A 27,014-nucleotide genomic window follows, 5' to 3' on the forward strand; every position below is an offset into this window, starting at 1 on the left:
TAAAAGAAACAATAACAATGTGACATTTAAGCTGATAATTATCTATATGTACAAACATTTTTATCTTGACATAATTTTTGGCCCTATCGGCTAGCCCTGGTTAATAGGAACCATGCCCTCTAGGTTTTGCCCTTTGACCGCTTGTTATAGTGGTGTAAGAGTTATAAAGATGAGCAGTTACTTGTCATGTTTTCAGGCAGCACCATGAAGGAGCTCAGGATACTGCTACAAACAAGTTTCACTTTATTAATACTTGCAGGCAGCAGCTCTGGACAATACGTCAGTTCAGGTGAGTCTCGTGTGATTCATCTGTGGTTGTTAATAATGTGGTTGTTTACGTTTGATTCTAACAGGAGAAGCCTCTTCTTCAAACCAAAAAGTATCTGTGTTATTTTGAGCATCGCATATCAGTGCTTGGTTCGTGTCATCAAAGTTCAAATCTAATCTTGACAAAACAGACGTTTCAGATGTTTGATCTCACTCAGTCATTAACGCAGAGTCAGTGTTGTGATCATGATGGTGGCTGCTATCTCATATTTATGATGTTCAAAAAGCTTTGTGTGCCAGCTGTAAATCATCAAACCATTACAGGGCCCAGTCTGAGAATGGACCAGGCTCTGTTAACTTTTCATAACCAGCTGAAAGAAGAGGTGCAGGTTTTCTACACGTCTGATCACTGCTACGAGGTAAAGACGTTATACTGTCTCTTCCCTTCTCGTCTTTCTATCTGTCTGTCTTTCCGCAGATTCCTCCGATTACTAACACATGAATAAGTCAATATTCTACGATGCCCACAGAACCCCTCACATACTCAGGAAGTCAACAGTGTGACTTCTGTCAAGTTTGATTTGAAATGTTCCTTACTCAAATCCTTCCAGTGGCCACAGAGCTCCGGAGACTCACACAAGACAAAGTTAAAACCAAAAAGAAAAAACATGAATGGTCAAAATGTGATATCCAGACAATAAGTTAAGCTTATAAAACGCTGCTACATTTCCCATAATGCAGCAGCACTTTCGTTAGATGTACTTACAGTTTGAAATCTCACGTGTCTCAGGTTTTATTTTTGTCAGAAGTCAAGATAATCCATTTGGTTTATGTCTCAGATTTGATAAAGTTCCCTTCAGACGCACAAAATAAATTATACAAAGATATGCTCTGTACCAAGTAAACAGACTTTCATGTGGAAAATCATAAGAGAGCCACTTACATGCAGGGCCGGGTCAAGACAGGCATGTATGAGGGGGCAGCCACAAATCTTGAGGGGGCATTGTGCCTAACCCTAACCCTAACCCTATTTAGTTTGAGGGGGCACAACATTTATTTGAGGGGGCCAGGCCCCCTCTTGCCCCTGCCTAGACCCGGCCCTGCTTACATGGATTTTTAAGATGTGAGAGCCGTAGTTTTAAGGATGATCAAATCTACCATCTCTCTGCATTTTTGTAAGTAACTTTATAGGTTCCCAGCTTTTCTAACATCAACTACATCAGTCATTCAAAAGCGTTTTTGGCTTATGATCATTTAAATCCAACCAGTATCACAAGTTTTGGAATGACCGTGCATGTTTTCTTTCATTTAATGCTGTTTGAGATTGAGAGATTTTACAGACCTGAGGAGGGGAAACCCAGTACTCTAAAAAGAAAATGGAATTTTGAAGAGGAAATTTGCATTATAATTTATTTTCTTGACTTATCTTGATTTTTGTTTATGGCAAAATATAGGAATAGCTACATCCAGTTAAAAAAATTGCTTTATGGCATCAGATTTTCAATTTTTCAAATGATGACTTTGCTAGCTCAATATACTCTACAAATTTGTTTTACTGCTCTGCATATTGTCTTTTTGCACCTGTCATACTTATACAAATTAGATATATCTTTTATATTCTTTACGAATTTATTTTTCACTCTAGACTCATAATGACCTTTTTACCTTTTTCTTGTGACCCCATGAAGACCAGTTATTTCAGTATTTCAGCTGTTCTCAAGTCAGTTTTTCCTCCTCAGTGTGTGTACCAGCATCTGGCCAGTGTGAAACCCAACAACAACAATGCATCTGTGGTGATCAGCACCAAATTGACTCTGACTGTGCGGGTGGAACCGCAGACCAGGAACTCAACTCTGTGCAGGTGACCACCAGTCTAATATTCTCAATAAACATCAATGGGATGAAACCAGTTGTCAATTTACAGCACACAGAGGTAAAACTGCTGATTTGCTCCCTGTTCCCCCATAAAGTCCCTGTCTGTGGGAGTGTATCGCTCTTGTCTGCAGACGTAATCTAGTGTGGTGGCATCAGCAGTCTGTGTGATTATTTACAGGGCTGGGGGAGTCACCCTGACCTGCTTTCTGGACCTGAGTGATGCCCTCCCTTAAACCACCTCTCCACTAATCGATCGGGAGCCTTTTTGGGGCTAATAAGACCCGACATTCCAGTATTGATGAAAAGGGCTCTTTAAAGCTTTAAAGCCACACGTGCTGTGGAAACCTCAGCGGGGACGTTAACTGGAGGAGACAGTCGCCATATTTATAAACAATCAGGGCTGACGGGATACCGGGGCAGAGCTTTCCATTTGGGGGTCACCCGTAAACATGGGGCCAGGGATTCAGTTGCAACATGACGGGCTCCTGCATGGTGCTTTTTTCTGGCGCTCTCTGAAGCCTGCTCCAGGGCCTCTCCGATCAATGCTGAGGTCTCTAACCAGACTGTGCTGCTATTGATTCCCTTCTGCCTTTGAAATAACACTCCAAGTGATAGCTAGTATGTCATCCGAACAGTGGATCAATATGAGCATGTAATGCATGTTTTGGGTGCCTGAAACTGGAGATGGTGGGAGGACCTATGGGGAAGCACTTTGGGTCCAAAGGCACTAGGTGGTGCTGCAGAGCTGTGTGGCAAAAGATAGGCAGAACAATAACTACATGTATTCATATGATGAAACACAATCTCAGAGGGGATCAAATAAAAGCAGCCTGCAGTGTTAAGTGGTTTTCACTTGTTTTTGGTTGCAGGTGGAGTCAGGAGTATGGAGAAGGCGGTCATTACTCTGTTTGGATCAAGATGTCAGAAGCCACCGGTGATCCCAGCTGTGCTCACACTGTGGCCAAAAGACCAAACAACGCATACCTGCGTAAGTGCACAACACTGATGGAGAATATGACTAGAGAGTGAATGGGATTGCCTTGTTGAGACACCTGACAGTAAGAGAACATGTGTCCAGGCTCAGGTCGAGCCTTTTGATCCGCTCTCTGCTTAATTGAGTCAGCAAAGAGCCGAATCCCTCGGCTCGGCCTCGTCCACTGAGCAGGACCTCTCATCCATCTCTGGGGACATGATGTGTATTGATCAAATAAGACAAGGTTTCTTGAAAAGGGATAAAAAGAGAAGCTTCTCTTGTTTGTTTTGAAGGCCTGGCTCCGCGAGTGGGGGATTGTGGGTAATACATTAGGGAGTGTGGAAGGATTAGGGCGTAATGGGATTTTGAAAGCGTCTCTCTCCATAATGTACACTCTACTTAACAATATTGCAGATTATGTTGTAGATCAGACTTTTAAGGCCAAGTAGCCATTATCCCAGCAGATATATGGTCAGTGTGACTGCACCCCTCACAGTATGATGAGCTTCCATTAGCTCCACAGACCGGTGATTATACAAACTCCCTGTAGGACTTGCTCAGCTTAAGTAATGGTCTGGTCAGCAGCTCCAGACCGGTTAGAGTTGCCCTGCTGGGGAATTTCAAAGTTTACTTCAGTGTCTCTCATTGATTGGTCGCTGGCCTTCGTGAGGTCATTTTCTGGGCGCAGTGTTCTTCACGGATGTATTTCTGTGCGGCCGCTATCAGATCCAGCCTTTAATCACGTTAGTACTGTATTCTGCATTGTACCACAAACCACAGTCACCTGCCTGGGGCCTTAATTATTTCTAAGAAAATCCAAGATATTGACTCATATTAAGTGTTTGACTTGAGCAAATGTATTGACGAACTGACCTTGATGTGGTTGTTTCAAATACGTCCATTAATTTGCTTTTATTCATTCTGACTCATGGAGGGAGCATGGCTGTTACAGGGATGCCGAGAGCTTTATGGTGTTTTTACGAGCAGACACCAGAGATGCCAGGAAAGATCACGCTTTGTTCCGAGTGGATGTCGTAGTGTGGATTCAGCTCAGGTTCAAATGGTATCTCTTTATGTTTGTTTTTCCACTGAGGACAAACACGGCACCCGCCGCTCCTGTGTTTCCTCCGTAGTTTGACGCAAGAAGAGCATATTGATATCTCCTGAGACCTGAGCCTATGTGTCATAGTTTTATAATCATTGCCACAGCTGTCCAATGTCTCATTTTTATTTCAATGCTGTTGGGACCGATGGGTGAGAGGTAATTGTGCAACTTTCTATTTTTAAGAATGAAGAAAAAAAAAGTAGTATTTAGCTTGATTAGTATCTTTATTAATATTTCTGTCTGTAGTGATACAGATTCAGGAACATGTGTTTTTGGTTTTTCAATCATCAAGGAAAATGTCTATATTTGTTTTGCAAATAATAAAACCATTCATTGTTTTTGTGGCCCCTCATACAGTTCTTCATCCGGACCCCAGTGTAGTCTTACATTTTCCACTTCAAATGATCGTAGTCTTAGATTACCCGCAGTGATTGCCCGATGATGGATCGACCAGGAGTTTCCATTAGGCTCTTCTTTGTCACTTGAGGGATCCCCTTTGACACTGTTTGATTCCCACAGTGGCGTCAGGAGGCGAGTACAGCAGGCAGTACAGACTGGTTTATCAGGCCTTTTATCCCCAGTCTGATTCTATTCTGATAGACACGTAAAGCCCCTAGACATGGACGTCCAGACACAGAGGCCATGACGAGCTGTTTGATTACACAACTTCCATTTGTAAACATGAGCGTTTTCTCTTCTGTTCCCTCAGCTCTTGTGGTTTCAGCTCTCTCACTGGCCATAATCACCCTCTTGGTCGTCGCAGCACCTTACATCTACAGGTACCCATGTGCCTTTCACCTCATCCACAATGATTCAGCTCTCATTACTCCCCCATCAGAACCAGACACCCCAGACTTGTCCTTTTTACAGGAGGCGTCGTACATCAACATTTTTTAAGACCATTTGCTGCCAATGCACTCAGTACTCAGTGGATAATGTAAGTAAAGCGCTGCCGCTGATGATTAATATCTTCATACACACAGTGAGATGACACAGATGCATGATTTGATTGATTAGATGCAGATCAATCATAAACCAATCAAAGGATTCTCATTAAACGAGTCCTAAGGTGGTAGTCCCTTCTCAGCCGTGCAAATTTGTTCAAGATGCAGGATTAAACCCACAATATGATTATTTAATTTTCGTTTAATCTCATTATTCCTTAAATTCCTGTTTTGTTTTACGCAATTTAAAGCATTCAGAGTAACACAATGCAAAATAACTGCCCCATCTTTCGTTTTCCTCTGCAGGAAAATGACTGGCTTTAAGCTCTATTGCAATCTAACATTAACATTGCCTTGATCCAATAGAATTATTTTCGTTGGCCATCTCCGCAGCCTGAGATGCATACCAAAATTGCTCAGAGACTCCAGCCGTTTGGGAGACACTAATGGAATGATTGATACAAATGTTAGCGGAGCCAGTTGTACTGCAGACTAACATACAAGCGATAGAGCAGAGCGTCGTGTCCGTCCAATCAGCTTGCTCGATCGCAAGAACTGCTGTGTGTTTTTTGGTGAGCATGAATGGCTCCTCTCATTCTTCCGAGCAAGAGGCCTCGGTCTCCCATATGGCGTCTTTATGGCAAGCAGATCCATCAAAACATATTAGTGCGGGTGTCTTCCTGCTCTGGCTCTTTAAACTGCTGCATAGGGGCCAGTGAGTCAGGCTAATCCAACTGAGAGGGCAACAGGCCAGAGCCATCTCAATGCTGCCTTCACAGCGATGGGGGGGAAATGAGGCTCCAGCACCCTGCACACAGAATGACCCTGAACATAGAGAGGCTCAACAGGATTTTCAAGGGTTATGAGCAATTTGTCAATCTGGACTTTTGTTCCTGTCAATGTTTTTACATCTCAGAACAATCACTGTAACATAAAATCTATAAATTGATTTTTGCATTAGACATATTGGTAGCTATTGTAGCTGCAACAAATATCCTTTAAATATAATCTAATCATAATCAATCATTGGTATAAAAGAGGGTAATTAAAATTGAATGAAGATCAGCAGAACTAGCTAATTAACAGCTATTAAAAGAGGTCATTTGATGTGTACGTTTTCAAAGCAGCATGAGGCAAAGTAAGGGAGCTACTGAGAAAAAAAAGTGCTGAAGTGTTTAAAGATGCACTAATTAATAGATTTGTATTAATGTTTCATTAGAATACTACATATATTTAGAAAGGGCTCAGTTATAGATACCATGGTATCTTTGAGAGTATATGGTACATGTACAATGGTATTTTGACAGACCATACAATCGTGTAATAATGATATTAATGATTCTAATAAACTTAATTTGTATAGCCTCTCTCATACAATAAGTGCAGCTCTCAGTGCTTTATACACAACATAGATACAAATAAAAACCTGTTAATACAAATAAAAACCTGTTAAAATGTAACAGAACAGTAAATTATAAAAGAACAGATTTTAAGTAATATAAGAACATGTTAAAATGACATTTTAAATAATAGGAAATACAAATAAATACAATGCTATAATAAAAATGCTTAAAAACAGAAAGGACAGTGATAAAAAGTAAGTGCAAGATCTAGGTACAGGCTGAAGTAAAGGGAAATGTTTCCAGTTTTCTTTTTAATATATTTACTCAACTAGCTGCTCTGATATCTATCAATGCTTTAACACATTTCTGAAAAGGTGAACAACTGCTCACAGAGATTAGCTGCGAACACAAAGGAAAGATGAAACAACAAAGATTTAACATAAGGTATCAAACAGTAGCCACTCAGTGTGTGGTAGGTAAATCATCAGGTCATGACATTATTTCACCGCTGTTTGTCTCTACAGGACGGAGCAGATTCTTCTGAAGCTGAGCACAAGCCCACCGAAGCCAAACCAACTCGTCTACGCTCACTGGACACTTTCCGAGGGTATGTGGTCTATCAACAACAACCCTGTTTATCAGTGCATCACCACATGCTGCTCGCTCACATGCTAATTCTTTCTGGAGCGGTCTGTGGCATGATGAACATCTACAGGCCCGGCATAACGAACAATTACAGGGGTCACAGTCTGGCCACATGCTCCCCCAAGCTTTTGTTATCAGGCAGTATAGCTTTGGGCATGATTTGTGATATCGGTGTGTCTCGGGTTTGGAACAGTGTGTTTCTGTTGGACAGGAGTGATGCATGTGATTGAATCTGGGCTCCCTGCTCGCCTTAATTGTGGCCTGGGGGTAGACACAAAGCACGCCTCTCTGGAAACAGGATGCTGGTGTGGCTTTGACCTCCCCCTCGCCAAGTAATTGATGTAATATTACCGTCAACATATCAGCACACATCCACAGGGTCATAGATCTCCTGCCAAAATGGAGAGCGAGAGGAAATCCAGCGGCACAGAGGCAGGATCCAGGGGACGACTGGCGTCTTCTCAATCTGTGGCTTTCCTTTGGACGAAGCGTCGCCTGAAACCACCGTGCATATGTGATAAATTCAAAATACCACTTAGTTTATTTACCTTGGACTGAATTGGTTGGAAACATCCATAACAGGGTTTCCATGAAATGATACATTTCAATTTCCCTTCCTTTTATTTGCACTTGCTACCGCAGCACTGTTCAATCCTGTTTGCCAAAATGTCACTCCAGGGTTACAAATACTTGTCGCATATTGATATCCTGATTGGGAATATTGGAAATTCTCATTCCTGACAACCCACTTAATCACACTGTGACTCAGCACTCAGGGTTAACGCTGTGTGTGCCTCCTCAGCTCTGTGACTTATGGTCCATACCCCTGATAAGTAACAACTTTCTACAGAAAGCAGACGCATCAGTCATCTGCCATAAATACTGAGACATTTCTGAAGGCAAAAGGCTTTTCTTGTGAGCTGGTCGTTTTTTTTTCTTCTGATCATTGCTCAGCCTCCGCTGACATGATATACAGAGAACTGTGGGGTTGTAGTTGCACGTTAATTTTTCTAAAAGGATCTGGATTTTAATCTTGTGCCGCCTTGCTAAAAGCCTGTTGCTGGTCCCCTCACTGTCGAAAATCGCACCGTCAGTAGTTAGTGGTGCCATGCGACAGAATAAACAACTATTACATCAAAACAATGAATTGCATTTAACACCAGGTGGCTGATTCATTCTGTACCTTATTTTGACTAAGCTCCAAGTTTTTCCTTCCGATTCGGTTTCAAATATGCTCTGATGTTTGGCCACTCAAAGGACCCCTGGTATTTCCACTCTAGTAGTCATTTATTTTGACTAGTTTGGGTGTCCATGTACTTGATATCTCCATCACTGCAAGTAACTCAATACTCTGCAGATATTTTGCAACAGAAATGTTCCCAGCTAATATTATAATTGGTAATACATGTGCAGGGATTCAGATCAGTCAGTCATAACCACTTGTCACTGCATTACAGACACGTCTGTCTATAATCTGTTAACTATAAATCATGCAGGCATGAATTAGGTCTATTACCGAAGTGACAAATGTTCAATGGAGAGCTTTATAGGGATATTCAACACTTAAACCTGATTAGGAACCAAGAAAACACGCCTGTGGTGCTTCAGCCTGGACATTATCTGTTTGTGTATTAACTTTGCCGCAAAATGAAACAAATTGATCTCAGTACACATAATAATAATTAGGTCTTTTTAGCTCCCCTTTATCATAATTAGCAGGTAAAACGTGTGCTTACATGTGTGGCATTCCTAATGTGATCTGCTTATAATGGAGCTCTTATTCCAAATCAGACACCCAGAGTGTTTTAATCAAAAAGATGACCAATACGCCACGACACAGCAGTGACTTTCACCAGGTCTCATCTGGCTAGTTATTTATCCTTTGTCTTTGTCACTATGGCAACTAATGGATATGTTCGTCAAAAATTAAATGATAGCCTGCGTGCGTGTGTGTGTGTGTGTGTGTGTGTGTGTATGTGTGTGTGTGTGTGTGTGTGAGGGAGGCAGCGAGAGAAAAATGAGCACATGGACACATGCACTACGGTTTAGTCTACCTAAAGAGCCCCTTTTGAGATGATAGTGGCCGATTAAAATCTTGTATCAGCAGGTTGGGGCTAAAAGAGCAGTAATGGCTTTGGTGCACCTCTTAATTTAATCTAGGCAGAAAAACAAGAGGAGGCAGAGGCAGATACACTGCTCCTTATCAGGCCATCTCGTTCCTAGAGGTTGTACTAATCTTGTTTTGCCTCTTAAAGATCCTCTTATGATTTTTTTTTTTTTTTTAACAACACATGAATCAGACGCATAACCTGAAGTATTTAGGATGATGAAAGGTAGAAATCTGCCTCGGAGCAACCAGCTGCATCCACCATGCTCCATTTACATTCCCCTGCAAGTTTGTGTTGTGTAATGGCACCCGGTCGTTTTCCTTACATGCAACGCAAACACCTTATTTTCCTCCAGCGTCTGATTCAGTGGAGCACTCCATCACGTGTGCAGTGTTTCAGCAGCCGTGGCCAGTGCTAAAGTATAAAGTGTATCATATATTAGCTGCAAAGGCTTAGTCAGCACTTCTGCTTGAGGAGATCCAGAGGACAAGTGTTCATTTCCTGAGTGATTCATAATGCTTAGATTGCATTAGCTTGCATTTGGAGTGTGCCTCTTTACCTGTAACTCAGAAGTTAAATTTTTAATCAGAATTAAAGTATTGTTGGATTTTTAGAAGATGATTAGAAAATATTAGAAAACTATTATGCATTTGTCATTTTTTAACTGTAATATTGACTAGCCTGTCCTTCATTTACTCCTTGATGGTGCATGAAGGTTAATCCCATTATTACTGATTTACTAAATATGGCTTACTCATTGTACCGTCTTTGTAGATTTGCCCTGACAGTGATGGTGTTTGTGAACTACGGGGGAGGAGGCTACTGGTTCTTTCAACATGCTCCATGGAATGGTTGAGTAAAGTCATACACTTAAGACAAAAACAAACTTAGAAAATAAAACCAAATCTAGAAGGGCACAAGGGGAGCACACACCTCCACCAAGGCTGATTGGCCTCTTTATCACCATGTTGCATGTATATATTGGATCAGATACATCTACCATTTAAACAGAAATTGTATACATTAAACAAAGACAAAATATAAATTTGCTGATATAGATGAAAGGATTATTTGGTACCATACAGTGACTCTAGACCAGACATGGGCAAAGTACACCCACGGGCCCTATACTTGTCCGAATATTTAAAAAAAAAGTGGCACTTACTTATAGCACTTTGTAGGTTTGCTTTATTGTACTTTCTTACTTCTTGTTGTTCTGGGTTTGTTCCCTCTGTGTTGAATGAACTTATTGTAAGTCACTTTGGATAAAAGCGTCATCTAAATTAAGTTTAACCGGGAGTGTGGTGTAAAGGGCTCGAAAGGGCACATGATCTCCCGACACTTTTTCGCTTTGCCCTGTGAGCCCTCCTGTAAAATGAGCGGATCAAGGAAACGAAAAGTGGACAACGAGTGCCGAGTGTTTAACACGGAGTGGACAACAAAATACTTTTTCACTGAAGTCCAATCGAAGGCTGTATGCCTGATATGCCGAGAAACAGTCGCAGTTTTCGAGGAGTACAACATCAGCCTTCACTTTGCTACGAAGCATGCTAACTACGCTAGCAAGCAGTCAACGCAAGAACGGGCGGCTACGGCTCAGAGGTTGGCGGCTAATTTACAGACTCAGCAAAAAAATTTTCACCGACAATCTGCGATTCAAGAGTCAACTACCAAGGCAAGTTTTTTGATGGCATTCGAAATAGCAAAGGCTAGCAAGCCTTTCTCCGAAGACGAGTTTTTGTTAAATTGCCTTGTAAATAATTGCTTTGCTACTTGTTAAAGGCCAAATCCTTTCATGTAATGATTTTTCCCATTGTGGCCCGCGAGTCAAAATGTTTGCCCACCCTTGCTCTAGACAGACTTAAGATCACCCATTAAAATACTCAGAAAATCTGGATCATATGCACAAAATTGAGCTGATTATAGATATAAGAACTCTACAGATATTTCTTTTTAAAGACTGTTATATCTTGGAAAATTCACAAAAATGTGGCATAATGCCCTATTGTTAAAGGAAGTGATTTTTGTGTAGTCCTGCTAACTAACACACAAACAGATGCAGATGAAAAAACATATAGGCGGAAGTAGTGAGAACATAGCAGAGCACAGTCAACCCTAGCTCACATTAGCCTATGCCTTCTTCACACAAAGCCTGATACGAAATGAATGCTCCATGGCGTCTCTCTCCTCATCATGTCTGCTGTGTTTTCTGACCCGTTGTCACTAATTATGATAAATATCGTCTCAAATCAAACACACAGGACGCCATTCCTCCTTCGAGCCAAATCAAAGCTGCGATCCATAGACGTTTATTGTTTTGAACAACCAGGGTGGAGAGAGGGGGAGGAGGAGGGATGAGTGTTTAACTGACAGCTTGGAGAATAGAGGAGGGTGCTTTGACAGAGTGACACTCATCTGCCGCATTTACCAGTCTTTATGTGCCATTGGGCAAGGCACATGCTTTCGAGGGGAGACAGTTGCTGGGTCTTTTGTTTCTCTGGGTGAATAAAGGTGAATAAAAAAAAAACTTAAATGTCTCTGTAACTTTTATGAAATGTATGTCATCGTTTAGGGGTGTTCCCAATTTAGATTTTATAATGGCCTCCTCACCACATCTACAAGGGTGTATTGATTTCATGGGTGGTTTGACTGATGAATTCTCTTCGCTACAGGGCCGCTCCTGTCACAAGATGGAAGATATTTATTCATCACACCTCTTCAAAATGGAAAGTTAATATCAGGAGCAGCACTTTAAGGACAAAGCTTTGTTCTTAATTCATCTTTTCGTCCTTTTGGATTGTCTGGATTAGAGAACTTTGAACTCTGTTTAGTGGCATGAACCTCAAGTATCTGTGAGCCTATTGATATTCATTTGTCTCTGGATTTGTTGCAGGTTTAACTGTGGCGGACCTTGTCATGCCGTGGTAGGTTGTAAAGATGAACTGTCAGACATTTTCGGTCCTATTTCAATATACACAAATATGCATAATTTTATCCACATACCTGTTGTTTTTTTTAGAGCATCGTTCTTATGTTTCTTGCAGGTTTGTGTTCATCATTGGCACCTCAGTGGTCTTGGCTTTCAGATCCATGCAGAGGAGAGGGGTGAGCCGCCTCCAGCTGCTGCGCAAAAGCACCTGGAGAACCGCCGTCCTCCTGCTGCTCGGCTTCTGCTTCCTCAACTACTCACCAAGAGACGGACCACGTAGGTACACACCATGCAGCACATCCTGTAGTTGTTAATGGAACAAAAACATTACATGTGTATGAGTTTGTTCTGTACTGGGGAAATTATCAAAACCAATCGGCATGTCTAATAATAGACCCACGTATGGACAGTACTTTCCACCATAATCACCAGCAGAGAGCAGAGACTTTACTCTACTGTTTAAGCACTTGAATCCATCTGAAATGTTAAGCCAACTACATTAGCTGTGATATTGTATAACATAATGAAAACTTCTGTAAGACAACATTTATTTCAGCAATCTGTAATCAGTGGTGGAGGAAGTTTCAAACAGTTTACTTAGGTAAATAGATAGACAGAAATGTAGTCATGTAAAAGTACCACATTAACTTTTTTTCTTGAGTATGCAAGTAGTTGCTTTTAAGTATACGCAAAAAGTAAAAGTACTCAGCCCTTGTGGCCATTTCCCTAATGCAACAGTCCACTACATCACCATGGCTTTTTCTAACATCTATTTCTTCACCAGTGATGATGCAGCTGCAGAAAATAATTGAAAATAATATTTATTTGCAGTATAACGGATCCTATATTAGCTGTGTTCATACTATGAAGAACGCTAAGAGCCTTGATTTAAAGATATTGTGTTTCAACCCCAGATTTGTGTCAAGAGCCACAGCTGCAGGGCTGTGTTGGGCTTAAAATCGGGGAAGCAGCCAGAAAACCCCTATATCATCATTCACCTGGGGATGCACAGGGCGCCCCTCACACATTAGCCCCCCCACCAGTGCTAATGGACTTTCATGGGTGGACGTCTGCGTAACCGGGTTAACAAAAATATTGTTATTGTGTGTGTGCAGTCTCAAAATCCAGCACCAGGGGACATTTAACAGAGGCAGATTGAGCAAAAACAACCGCTGTGGTAATGGACAATTATAAACAGATAGTGTTACACCCCTTCAGCCCCATGCAGCTGCTGTGGAAGCTGCTGCTGCTGCTGGAGCTGCTCACAACAGCATCGGTGACTTTTACCACAAACTGCAGCTTTGCCCTCCGTCTCCAAGGACGTCCTCGGCAGTTCAGTTGCAGGGTTTGATCTAATAAGAGAATGGAGACATATCAGCTCAATGTTAAACCATTTCAGTGTTAACCTCTAACATTAGGCCTGAGTCATTTCTAATAAATCACACTGTGGTTATATGTCCAGATCATCATAAAAGCAGCATGAAGGACGTTCAAACTCCAGTTTTAGTACGACTTGTGCACTTGTTTGTGGAGTTCAGGAAATTAAAAAGTAAGGTTTGGTTAATTTATTCAGATTCCATTTAAAACCATAAAAACACATTGTGGTAAGGCTAGAAAAGACTCAATAGAAGTATTTACGTTTTGGACATGTAAAAATATTCTATTTCTTAGGGTCAAAGTGTGTTTTCAAGATTTTATCTCAAAACATCGGACTTTGCTTATTTTTTGTCTGACAATTTAGAGAAGAGAAAAGAGGAAAATGATTTCCAATAGTCAAATTCAAAGCCAGACTGTTAAGTACCTTGAGGACGTTTGGATCTTAAGAGGAAAAAACACTTTTCAAATAGTTTTTGCCTTTTGTTGTTTGTACTGCTGTCAGATGGCTTTACTCAGTTCTGCTCAATTCCAGAAGAATCATTATTTTATTCAATCACTGTAAGTGCTAAGAGCTGGGAAATAAACAGCAGAGCTTTCACTTCTTACAAGATATTGAACGTCAAAAAAGGTTTTAATTTCATACAAATACACAAACACACAGACAGACACACACTAACACACACACACACACACAGAACGGCATTGATCAGAGATAGTGTTAAAAAGGTGTGACAGCTTCCTGCAGTTCACTTTGATACTGCACCTATCCCTGTGATTTTTATTGGAGTGACAGACACAGTGAATTATCTTGGAGGGGGTCGTGTCCTGCATATTTAACAAACGTGCCGTCCGTGAGAGCTTCCGCTTTTCCTGCGAAAATAGAGATTTCCGCCTTTTATTTGATTTGATTTGAGCCGATCAATGATTGGGACTGCATTGTTATTACAGCACGTTGCGTGGCAAAGAGGTTTTCAATTAACTAATGTGTAGATAACCATCAATCTCGGGACCAGTAGCCGAGCCAATCAGACCTAATTCGTCGAGACTGAGAGATAAGTGGGAATCTTTGACCAGCCTCCCACCTTCTTGACATGTTCACATCCTGAAGCCTGACACCATTTACACGCGTGTCCTGCTGTCCATCATCCTCGCTCAGGAAGCAGTGATAGTAGAATGATTGAGAGGATGTTCTCGTGTTCAACATCATTAAAATTCCTGATTTACGATTTGATTAAATCAGCAGTAATAACTCCACACTGTTGAGTTGTATTTATGCCTTGTGTGACACATTTGTTGGCTGTGCTCTAGTGTCCTGGTCGTGGCTGCGGGTCCCTGGAGTGCTGCAGCGTCTGGGCTTCACTTACTTTGTTCTGTCTCTGCTGCAGACTTTCTGGAGACAGAGAGAAATCCCACTGACATCGGTGAGTAGCTCTGTCAAGTTCAATTTCACCATTAGACAAAAAGGCACAGAGGAAAACTAACTTTGAAACAATGATGAACTGTGGCTCTCTGACTAATGTAGATTCTAACACGAGCACACGAACACGCATCAATAAACTAGCAGGTTAACATGTTGACGAGTTGCAGGTATTACATTATTGGTTCAGCCACTATTGGTTTGGTCATTAACCACAATATTGGACAAAAGGAAGCATTCATTTGAAAACACTGCTGTTGAAAAAGCTCCATGGTCAGTGGGATACATCTGCATGTTGAGATATTTCTCAACAAGTTGTATGGAAATCTGTATATAGTTTTTATGTAATCCTGTTTAGAGTCAGACAAAACATAACCTACTCGGTGGAGGTAATGAATGACTTGCAGAAAGACTGACAGTTTAAAGCCATGCTGCTAGCATGCCTTTAAAAAGCAAATTTGCAGTGTTGACATATAGTCTGTAAAAAATACAGATAGAAATACAAATACAAACATTCAGCAATGGCTGAATAGGATTTGTATTTTGTTGTATTGTTACATAGAATTCAATGTAATTTAATAAACCTAATAGACAATTGAATAATTTCTATACAATAATTTCCCATTATATCTACTAACAAATAACAACTTTAACATTGACATTGATAAAAGATTCCTAACCCTATTTACTGTTTTGTAATGACATTTAATCTAACTTTTTATTAAAACAAACAGTAAAACAATGCAGTAGATTTATGTGAAATAACTTTTTATTTTACTGTGTATCTTAACAATATTTGTGTGTGACAGCATCACTGGTGGAACCCCATCCAGGATGTGATCTTGTATTGGCCCCAGTGGCTGATAATCATCCTGCTGGAGACTCTGTGGCTGTGCATCACCTTCCTAATGCCTGTGCCCCACTGCCCCACGTAGGTCCAAGTCCAGTCTGCCCATTGCTGCCCTAATGCTAAATGTGTGAATTTCCTCCACCTGTCCGTGCCTATCTACAGTTGGGGCTGCAGCAGAGGTGTTTGTGTGCACACCTTGTGTTGCTGCCGTGATTTATGGGCCCGTGGTGGATGCTTCAGAGGGCATAATTAGGCAATCTCAGTCTGTCATGTGCAATAAGAGGAGTGGAGGCAGAGGATCCATCTTCCTCGCTCTGTGTCTTCTGCTCAGTGCAGCTTTTTGTGTTTTTTCCCCCCGATTTCTGTGACCCAGCATGGCATCCTATAAATAGTGACACTTTCCCCACAGCTTTTTCACATCTGAATGTTTTTGTTATTGTTTTAGTGGCACGTGAGAGTTTCATGGTAAACACAAACCTCATACAAATATTAAAAACAAGAGGTGATAATTCCCAGAATTAGAAATAAAAACTGCCTCAGGACCTTCCTACCTGCATTTCTTTGATCCTATAATTCAGTGTAGGCTCTTTTTTCAATGTTTCCCGCCTTTGCTGTTTATTTAAAGACTGTATGAGAAAAATGCAATATCTTTTTCTAAACTAGTCGTGATCACACTCCTGTTTTTTATCAGAGGTTATTTGGGAGCTGGTGGAATCGGTGATAATGGTCTTTACCCAAACTGCACTGGCGGCGCTGCAGGACACATTGATAGGCTGATGTTTGGTGATAACATGTACAGATACCCCACGTGCAAAGTAAGATCTTTACCACACATCATTCGTTACCTTATCTATCCATCAGTAAACCTTGCAGGTGGAAGTGAAACCATCAAATCAATCTTTGCCTCTTCTTTTTTTACTTTTCTTCTTCCAGGAATTGTATCAGACCACACAGCCCTTTGACCCAGAGGGGGTTCTGGGTACAATCAACTCCATCGTCATGGGATTCCTGGGGATGCAGGTATTGGGCCGATCGTGTATTACTCTTCTACGAGTGAATTATTGTTGATTCCTGCATCCTGTCGGTTTTATACATATTATTCTGTTGTCATGGTTTAGTTCCAAATTCCGTTTGCTCAGAATAGAAGACATGCCTCACACGTTATTTTGCAAATATAAAGTTGAGCTTACTCTTTGAATGTGAAGACTGACCATGATGTCAATTCTACAAAACCACAAAACACAACATCTTTCCATTCTTCCCTATTGGCATGCAGAGAGTTTTGATGACATTTTGAGATACATGTCTCTGAAACCTCTGGCACTACCTCAATATAAATCTGTGAATGACATTGTGATGCAAAAACCCGATAAACAACGACGTCTTTACAGGAACCAAGTGTTAAAACAAAATAAATTCCAATAACAAGTGCTGCCAGGAAGTAATATGGTTTCTGGGAAATGATTTTGGTGAACTGCCCCTTTAGAATACTGGCAACTGATTGGCTGAGAGCACCCTTTATTCAAATGTAACCACACTTGCCCAGTGAAGGTTTTCACCAAGATTCATTCAGCTGTTTAGGTGATAACACTCCAGCAGCATGTTCAGCTGTGATGTTAAACGTAATGTCTTTTAATGACCATTTAATACATATCTGTAAATTAAAAGGATACATTTCTAAAAGAGCTTATTTACCAAGAGAATTAGTGATGTTCTTTACTGATAACCTTGTGTAAGTAGGTTAATAAACACCCCCCACGTGTCGTAAATTTCTCTCCACTTAAATGAAGGTTACGTGAAAGACTCTTTGCCGCCTAATTATAAGTGCACAGCTGCCGTCCTTTATTGACAAAATGATGTCAGGAAGCGAGGAGAGAGCTTTTGGTCTTAAGACCCGAGTCTGCGATGGCGACACTGTCACTTATAACCATTTGTGTTGTGGGAAGTTGCCAAGCAAGAGTAGCCACATAGTTCAATTCCCCGTGGGCGGTTAGCTCTGAGCCCTTCAGTCAGCGGGTCTTAGACGACACGCCAGGTGTCCGCCGCCCTCCTCTGTGTTCGCTCATGCTAATGTCCTCGGCTGAAACGTATTTATCATCACCAAATTAATCAGAGGAGGTGGATGACTCAGACCAAACATCTGGCTCGGCTGGATGGGAGAAATATGACCGCTGGGCCAGGGACACAATATTGACACCTACATCCCAGGCCTATTTGGTTACCGAAAGCCAAATACACAGATGCACCGTGTGGATGGTGTTTACATGGTATTTCTTATTCACTGTGTGATTGACTGAGTTCTATCTGTTTATCTCTGCTTCCTTTTCCACAGGCTGGGAACATCATCATTTTCTACAAGGGGAGAAACGTCCAGATCCTCTGTCGATTTCTTGTGTGGGCCGTCGTCCTGGTATGTAACAGCAAACAGAGGTTTTAAACACAGTAAATGAGTGTAAAAGTCATTTGATAATTTGCCACCAAGACAACAAATCTCTTAAAACACCATCCTGCTTCCATGACTCACACACACACAGCTGAGCACTTACATAGGGTTTGCTGTTAGACTTCGCCTCGCAGGTAAACTCGCCAATGTGTTTTCCAGCCACTCGGGTATTAGTCATAGCCGCCAAAGCCATTCATTAGCAGGACTTAGGAGAGGACATGTGTGTGATCTCCGTACAATTAAACAACATCCATGTGTGGCTGTGTTTCCGGGCAGACAAGGGTATCCAGCGCCTCGGGGGGATACGCACTGTCTCTCGTTGTTGTCTGTACCTCACATGTGGTTTTAGGTCCGAGTAGTTGGGCATATTACTTACAGACCTCAGCAGTCAGTACGTGCATCTAATAAAAAGCGTGAACAATTAATATACTGTTCCTGTGCTCAAACATGTACTGTTCTTATCCATGACTGTTTTGTTAATGCAGTATATCAGAAACAGATTAAAGTTCTTCAAAACTAAAATGAAAGGATAGATCTAGTAAAAAATCAGCTTGGATAGCATTTCAAGTTGTATTTGTTTTGGATTGGTGCTCATTCTGGGTGGTCTAAAAAAACACAAAGAGAAGCAAGCTGGCTCCTTTATTTGTATAGAGGGGCATCGTGTCCCACAGGGAGCAGCAGAGTGTTAGACGAGATGGCCCGTTTTGCATTTCTAAACCTGCGCCAGGAGGCTGTTCGCACTAACGAGACTGACAGCCATCCATGAGGAAAAGCCAGACTTTGCCGAACTGTGCCTGGCCACTGCTTTTACACACACACACACACACACACACACACACACACACACACACACACACGCACGCACACAGTGACACGCTGCAGAGACGTAGCTTGTTTGCAAAACGGGGTTAGTAGGAGCCTCCGTGCTGTGGAGGCAGACATCCTGAACTGGCAGCCCTGTGACCTGGAGCGATGATGGAGCTGCAGGAGCTGGCTGCATCACACGGCCTTGGAAATCAAACCGGTGCAGGATGAAAAGAAGAGGCCAGTGGTCGCAGCCAGAGGAAAACATGCAGAAACGGATATATCTCATTAGTTTTAAGTTCTGGTTGATGTATACGACTGTGGCTTTTCTGTAAGTTTTAATTTTTAGATTCAGATTTCAGATTTCTTCAGTCTGATATGTGTACTTCAACTAAAATGGATTTATTTATTTATTGGACTATAAGTACTTACAATCAGTATATTAGTGTTTGAAACATGCTGAAGGAACCAATAAAGTTTTTTATAAATGTTGTCTCATCATTACATCATCAAAGGGTTGAGTTTGTCAGGTCAAGTCAAGTTTTATTTGTTTAACCCACATTCACCATGGGAATGAGATTTACAGGCTCACAATAACAATGGGTCCTCAGTAGCTTTAATATGGAAGAAAAACAAGTGAACAGTCTGCAGCCATGTTGAGCTAAACATCAAGGTCAGCATTCTCTTAGTGCTAATATACTGGTGGTTTAGTTTAATTTAGTTTATTAATTTAATTGAATTATGACAGTGTCATCCCAAAATTCAAATGCAACCAAAAAGAGAAGAACACTTAGCATAGTAGACCAAAGGGAGATCTAAACAGAAAGATGGCTGAAATATAAGACTCCGGAGAGAAGAAAACAGGGCAAATGCACAAAAACGCCTCTATGGTGTTTTTGAATCAGGATAAATCCTGCTCATTTCATAAAAATCAATTGAAATTCTATTGTTGAGTTTAATATCATTAACCTCCGATCTTAAATGACAAATCTCCTCCATTATTTCTCCTGGTGTTGAATCTTGCTGACTATTATTGTGGAGCGAGAGGCTGGAGGGAGGTGAAATAAATTAGATCCATTTGGCCTCTCCCAGGGGCAACGAGTGATAAAGTAACACACGACTAAATAAATAAACATTAGGCTTTAATGTTTTTTTCCACAATATGTCATGGTTCACCAGTCAGTGCAACAGAGAGGATTCAGATGCTTTACTGGAGATTATGGTGTTGGAGACGATATATATCCAGGATCATGCTGTGTTTAGTAACGGATCGATACAGGGACTTTAAAATCCTGGTTGACTGAAATAAAGAAAATAGAAAAAAGAAATTGTTGACAGAGAGAGCAGCCTGTTTGTATTGATTCAGGCGGCAGATCCAGACCTGTGTAAAACGTAAACACAGCATATAATCGTCCCATGTGTTCTGCTCGTTTTCGCTTCCTCCTTAATCTCAGCGGCTGAATCTATTCTTAGTCCTACAAAGTGTTTTCACCAAAACAGAAAGCAAAATTAGTTTTCGTGATTGGCCTGTTCCTGATATTGACTCCTCTAAATTCGATCTGGGCTCGGAGGGGAGGCAGGAAGCAGAGCCGAACCTTCCCTTGTTTCAGACATGTGCTCTTGACATTAGCGGGTCTCCTCGGCAGAGAAGGAGGAGGGAGCTCATTTTCTGTATGCACCCAACCACAGCGTTGGTGTTATCCACAGGAGAGGCTGCACCAAAAGTACCAGAAAGTGTCGACACAGTGAAGGTCTTACGCCAGAGCTCACAGAGTTGATATTATGGGAGCGGCCATGCATCTTCTTCCCTAATAAACAACAGCCCCTGTTAATTAAAGTCCAACGATCAGGCTCCAGAAGTGAGAGATTGGAATTGAGCGATTGCCCCACATACCAGCCCCGTCCCACATCCTGCTGCCTGGATAGCCTGGAGACTTAATCCAGCTCGGCTAGGCTATTTCCACACCATCGATTCTGTCATCTACACACATGATGGATATCCACCTAACGAGCGTTGGTTTCTGATCCAGTGCCCCGGGTTTCTCTCACGAGCGGCAAATGTTTCCAGTATCTAAATCATACGTAAAGGTAAATAGATGAAACAATAAACACTTTTATTGATGTAAAGCTCATCAGATCACTTGCATGCATATTGTGGTTATTATGACTCCAGGGTCAACTGGGCTCCAAAATGGGTCTGATTCTATGCTGATGAATCTCTGAGGAGCTTGATGTCCCAGTGTAGGTGATGAAACAGTTTGGAGCCCGGTGTTGTGTGTGAGTGTATCTTGATGGGCCGTGGTCACCTGACTCTCAGATAATCGGTTAATCGGCCGCACTCGCTTGATTCTGTTGCCTCGTGTTTTAGCTTTAGCCCAGTACGGCTTGCTTTATCGCCCTCCATCGATTTGAAATCTGTTTCATTTCCACCCTCAGGGAATCTCCGCTGCCATCCTTTCTAAGTGCACACGAGACGGAGGATTTATACCTGTCAATAAAAACCTTTGGTAAGTGCTTCCTGACCCTCTAAATCCAGCCACTTTTCCTCACAAAAGGAAGGATGGGCTTCCAGCAGTGCACAAATCAAGGCTGCTAAAACACACGTTTACTTACCTCTTACAACAGCTACTACTGTAAATAATCTGTTGGGAGCGCGAGTTGAGGCGATCATACATCCTCCCGACATGATCGCTCTTCCTTACAGCCAGCGGGCTTAAGGAGGCTTTATCCTCTCTTCCCCAGAAGCACTCACTACACATTTCAGCAGCCCCGGCTGATGGGCTCTGGGAAAAGCCTCCATATAATCACAGAGCTGTCTAACTGCTCCCAAACCATCATTCGCCTTTTTCCCCCTTTTTTTAAATGTAAAAACAAGGCACAGCATCTTGATAAATGTTTGCTAAGATTTGGCATGAAACACAGAGCAATTACTACCTCAGACGTAGATTACTTTATGACCTCTGCTGTGGTTCAACCTTCCACACTACACCCCCCCCCCCCCCCCCCTTAATATGATGTGAACCATGTTCATGTTTGAGCAGGAAGAACACCACTTCATCTGTGATGTGTAAGCAAATTCTTGGTGATTTTCCACAGGGGCCGCTGCTAACACTGCGCTCATCCCTCGCCATTACCTGACTGGCTTTTATAGGCAGTTCATCATGCACAGGTTATTGAGCTCTTGAGTATGAGTCCCTGCCTGGATGTCTAGAAGTAATTAACTTGAAGGCAAGAGTCCTTTTTGGCCCCACTTCAGCTGAGATTTAAAAAAAAAAAGTCCAGTGAAAGGAGGCTGTGGGAGGCCGCCATTTTACATTAGATGATATTACATCAAACATTCTTGCACTTAAGAACAGACAGGGACATGGCTGGCTGGCACGGCTCCACGGGGCACGTGCCAAGGATCCACTGCTAATACTTTGGACCAATCCAAGAAACTGTCCTGCAGTATGCTGGTTTGGCTGGAGAGCCCCGGGTGTTATTTATCTGCCGCACAGGATTGATAGACTCAGTGTCTTTACATGCTTGTTCACATCGTGCTACAAACATTTTAGATACGCCCCAAATGTAAAATACTGGATGTTGCTCTTAAGTATCTCCGATGATCTGTTTCTCCAGGTCGTTGTCCTATGTGACATGCATGGGCTGTTTCTCCTTCCTGCTGCTGGCGGCCATGTACTTTGTCAGTGACATCAGGGGCTGGTGGGGCGGACAGCCGTTCATATACCCAGGTAACAGTTGTTCACACATCATAAAGCTCAAAGTCTCGTCCTGGTCAATAATTCATGATGGGCACACGATCACACACCTTCAGCTCAAGTCATCAAAGTGCATCTAACTTCTTAAAGGAGCTATAATCTATACTTTAAAACTTACGATGAATCACAAGACTCCTTGTAGTGATGAATCCACCGGAATCCTTTACTTTCGCCATTAACTTTTTGTTTCATTTGTTTTTCTTGATTTTATATTTTGTATCATTGTTTGTTGATTCTTTTTAATTTGTGATTATAAATGCTATTGTATTATAGTATTATTTTGCCTTTTATTGTTTTTATTCGTGTAGTACCTTGTAATGGCTCTTTTGACAGGTACGATACAGATAAAGGGTTTCTATTATTATAACTATTATTATTATTATGACATTTCCCAACCCTGCAGCTCTATCTATTTAACTTGAATGTTTTGTTAAGTCTTAAACGTATCATCAAGGCTTTTTCCATATACAGGTGTCCAACTGTTTTCACTAAAGCAGTAGCATCCCACAGCCAAAGTTAGTTACGTTAGGTGGTGAACATAATGAAACATTCAGCATCTTAAAGTCCAAATGTTCTCCTCAGTGGAACAGAGGAACAAATATTGAAACTTGATTACAAATGAAAGCTAACTTGGCTAATTTGTGAATCCATTGGATGTGTAAACCAACATGTCAGTGTGTCGTGTTTCCAATGCCATTAAGAGGCAAAAATATCCAAATGTTAACCTTCTTGAGTCTGAGACCTCATCGCTCCCTTTAGACCTGCCTGACATTTTATTTGTTTCACCAATACATAAAAACATTGTTTTCTTTTTATGCTTTTACTGAGCACACACTGATCTAAGAGCCGTAAGAATGTCATTAGTATGTGGTCTTTTCTGTCTAATGACACTAACATAATTGTAGACTTCTAAGGCTTAATGCAGGTCCTGTAAAACAACATCTCCTCCCCTCCTCAGGGATGAACTCCATCTTTGTGTACGTCGGCCACTCTCTCCTCTACTTCCCGTTCAGCTGGGAGATGCACTTCCAGCAGAGCCACTGGGAGTGGCTCTTCCAAAGCCTGTGGGGGACCGCGCTGTGGGTGCTCATTGCCTACCTGCTCTACAGGAAGAATTTCTTCCTGAAAATATAAACAGAATGACACCGTTATCTTTACAGCTAACCGTTTCCTCTTCAGTGATACATATACATGTAAATCAAGCCTACTGATGCTAATGTCCAAGTCAGCTGATGAATTAAGCCGGAAAAGAAAGGGTGAATATTGTATTTAACAAACACAGGCTGTAGCACAATGGAAAGAGCGTAAACATGTTCATCCATGAAACCCATTAAAACAACACCCTGGTTCTAAAGAAGAGGATCCAGTGATCCAGTGTCAGGGTGGGCAGCTGAGGTTTTATTTGATGCCACTGAATACACTGATTACATCTAATATACTGAGATGGTACTTAACAAATTAGGCAGAGTGATTCCACTACACACCAGCCTGACCATTATGAGACTGTTGCCATGGCCACTTCTCCTCCTTATGTGTGTTTGTGTGTGCGAGTGTGCCGGGGGGATGTACCATCTGCCGTCCAGGTGACAATACTTTAATGGGGGTCAAGATGCACAACTCACAGTCATTAATGGGACTGAAACCTCTCACACTCATTGTATTAGAAAATCAGGGAAATGACTTGAATCCAATTCATCTGGAGGCGAGCCCCCTCAAAGAGCCTGAGCCCTTTTGACATTTTACCCATTCAATACTAAACTACTGAAACCGTGTTAATCCTCAGACTCAAACTATATTATTCCCACATGGTTGACAGTCTTGTTGATTTATTGATATATATATATATATATATATGTGTGTGTGTAGAATGTGTGTATGATCGGATCGGTGTGCTCTCAACATCAGGTCAGGTTGTGTGTACATCATGAAATGACCATCTATTTAATTAAATGACACAGTGTTGTGCGTCTCTTCCACAGTAAAATCAAATTACGCTCCTCCGAGGCTCTAAGAACCTTGCGTAACACGGTGTAGTGGTTTCGGTAACTGTCTTACGAGCAGACGTTGTTGTTGGAATGCCGCTAGGTGCCTCCTTCCATCTTGAACACGACTCCGAATCCATTACTGCTCTCCTAAACTCCTGCGCTCGTGATGGAAACACATTAATGCTTCTTCATGGGATTAAAATGAAATCGATACAGACTCACCACCGAGGGCTAAAGATATCTTCTGTGTATTTGCATGCAATGATGAAGCTTTAATCTAAATATTAGCATTTAGCTGACTCATTCCCAGTGACGTACAGTAACTGCAAAAGCATTATGAGCACAGATCATCACAAGCAGCTGCTAATAAAGATCAAAAAGGTCACAATCTGAATGTCTAGACTCTGGAGGTAATGAATATTCTTCTTATGTTTCAGATTGAATTTCTGCTAATGTCATCCTGCCGGCCTCTGAATGTCTTGTCGCTCTATAGCTTTGTCAGAAAAAGAGCCCATAAGACACCACTGTGGTCCCACATACCACACTTCCTTGCCTTTATTGATTCCCACTGAGCATATGTCTCAGGATACCTATAGTCTGTCATATGGAAACTTTATCCCAGATACAATGTGCTCATGCTGACCACTCGCCTTCTTATATTCTCATAATGATCCCAGCTTTCTCCCCTGATACAGCAATCAGCATTATATTTACCCCGCTATAGAGTAAGTGAACATCTGAGTACAGTATCTGCTCATCAGATCATTTATTACAAATGTATTGACATAACACATAAATACAACTTGATATCTTCAAGCGGGCGACAACTATTGGACCTTTTATTGGAGGATTTCAAGCAATGGCTTTATTTGAAATGGATATACAGCGTTTTACTGAACACAGTTAGAGATAAATCTATTTACAGTACAGTATTACATGTTAATCATGAATGTAAAAGCTAAGGATTTTTAAGTCCTATGATAAAAAGAGTAGGTGATATGTTCTTTTCCTGCTGAGAAGCCCTGTCGTCCTTTTCTCCAGTGTTTTTGTGCTCCATGCAGAGACATTGATTGGGGAGCGATTTCTGTGTGAGTGACTGGTGTCCTGCCCCGGGGATGCAGCAATGCATCACTCCACACGCTATCGAGTCACAAACAGATCCCACACTTTAACAGCCGTCGTCCTCTGTGACACTATCAGACCTGAAAGAGGAAATGTCCCACAGAGTCACAGAGCTGGTCTCACAGTGGTCAGCAGGTACAACACTCATGAGTCTGATTAAACCATATAATGCACTATAGGTTAAGCAGGGATATTAATGAAGACAAAAGCTCAATTCGCTTGTTGCTGGATCTTTGAAATCCTGTCCTAACACAAAGCTTTGTTTTGAAATCTGATTCCACCATATAAATATATTATAATCACTGGTACATCTGAATATGTCCAATGTAAATTCATGACTATTTGTCACCTTTGTTTCACAGAAAATGTTCAGGCTTTGGGCTCCTTAGGAATGGAATACGTTACCTTTCAATATCTGTCATCATGTAACTTATCCCCAAAATTTTTTTTTCAATTGTTTTCATTACTTATTTTACTGTTCCAGGATTTCTTGTATTTCCTCCATTCCTTATTTATCCATTGAATGAGCTTTTCTTTCTTTCTTTTGATTGTATTTAGTGTTAATATTATAACTGTAGTCTGTTGTTCTGTCTGTCTTTGCTTTGTCCTTCTTGTGTTGTTGTTTGTTCTGTAGCTGTTGTGTCCCCTATTATTGACCCTTGTTTCTGTATTTTGGAGATGATACAGCTCAAAGGGTAAATCCCATGAAAGTACATTTCTTGAAATCCTCCCATGTCATGTTTAGAGATTTGACATTCACCATAATAAATACATTAAAACCCCTGGTGCTACTTACTGCTACTAAATGTAAACTCGTGATTATTTTAAACTAAAAGTCTTACATAAATGATCAACCCAGTTATATTGAAGCAGGTAAATTGATAATGGCTGAGGTCCTTTTTAAAAAACAGTGCCTGTGCCTTTAAAACGCGCCTTTTACTGATAAGAGTTAATAATTTCCAACCTGCAGAGTGTTAATGAGATGACTGACCTGCTGTTAAGTTATGCTCTTAAATTTCCTGTAAATGTCTGCTGCCTCCTCCTCCTCCTCCACCTCCTCCTCCTCCTC

At 41.4% G+C, this 27,014-nt stretch overlaps 1 protein-coding gene across 1 annotated transcript; it reads left to right on the forward strand.

Annotated features, from left to right (window-relative positions):
* Positions 1 to 182: 182 nt before the first annotated feature.
* On the forward strand, positions 183 to 26,727 carry si:dkey-192p21.6 (uncharacterized protein LOC565246 homolog). Its single transcript, XM_053436882.1, has 18 exons — positions 183 to 289; positions 592 to 686; positions 2,007 to 2,128; positions 3,012 to 3,130; positions 4,930 to 4,999; positions 5,091 to 5,157; positions 7,032 to 7,114; positions 10,035 to 10,111; positions 12,154 to 12,184; positions 12,305 to 12,465; positions 14,875 to 14,987; positions 15,793 to 15,914; positions 16,525 to 16,648; positions 16,767 to 16,853; positions 18,166 to 18,243; positions 21,517 to 21,587; positions 22,699 to 22,811; positions 23,797 to 26,727. Exons 1-18 carry the CDS (start codon positions 187 to 189, stop codon positions 23,970 to 23,972), a joined length of 1,812 nt encoding a protein of 603 aa, XP_053292857.1. The 5' UTR covers positions 183 to 186; the 3' UTR covers positions 23,973 to 26,727.
* The last annotated feature ends 287 nt before the right edge of the window (positions 26,728 to 27,014 follow it).

This window comes from Pleuronectes platessa, chromosome 12 (assembly GCF_947347685.1).
Source record: "Pleuronectes platessa chromosome 12, fPlePla1.1, whole genome shotgun sequence".
Lineage (NCBI taxonomy): Eukaryota > Metazoa > Chordata > Actinopteri > Pleuronectiformes > Pleuronectidae > Pleuronectes > Pleuronectes platessa.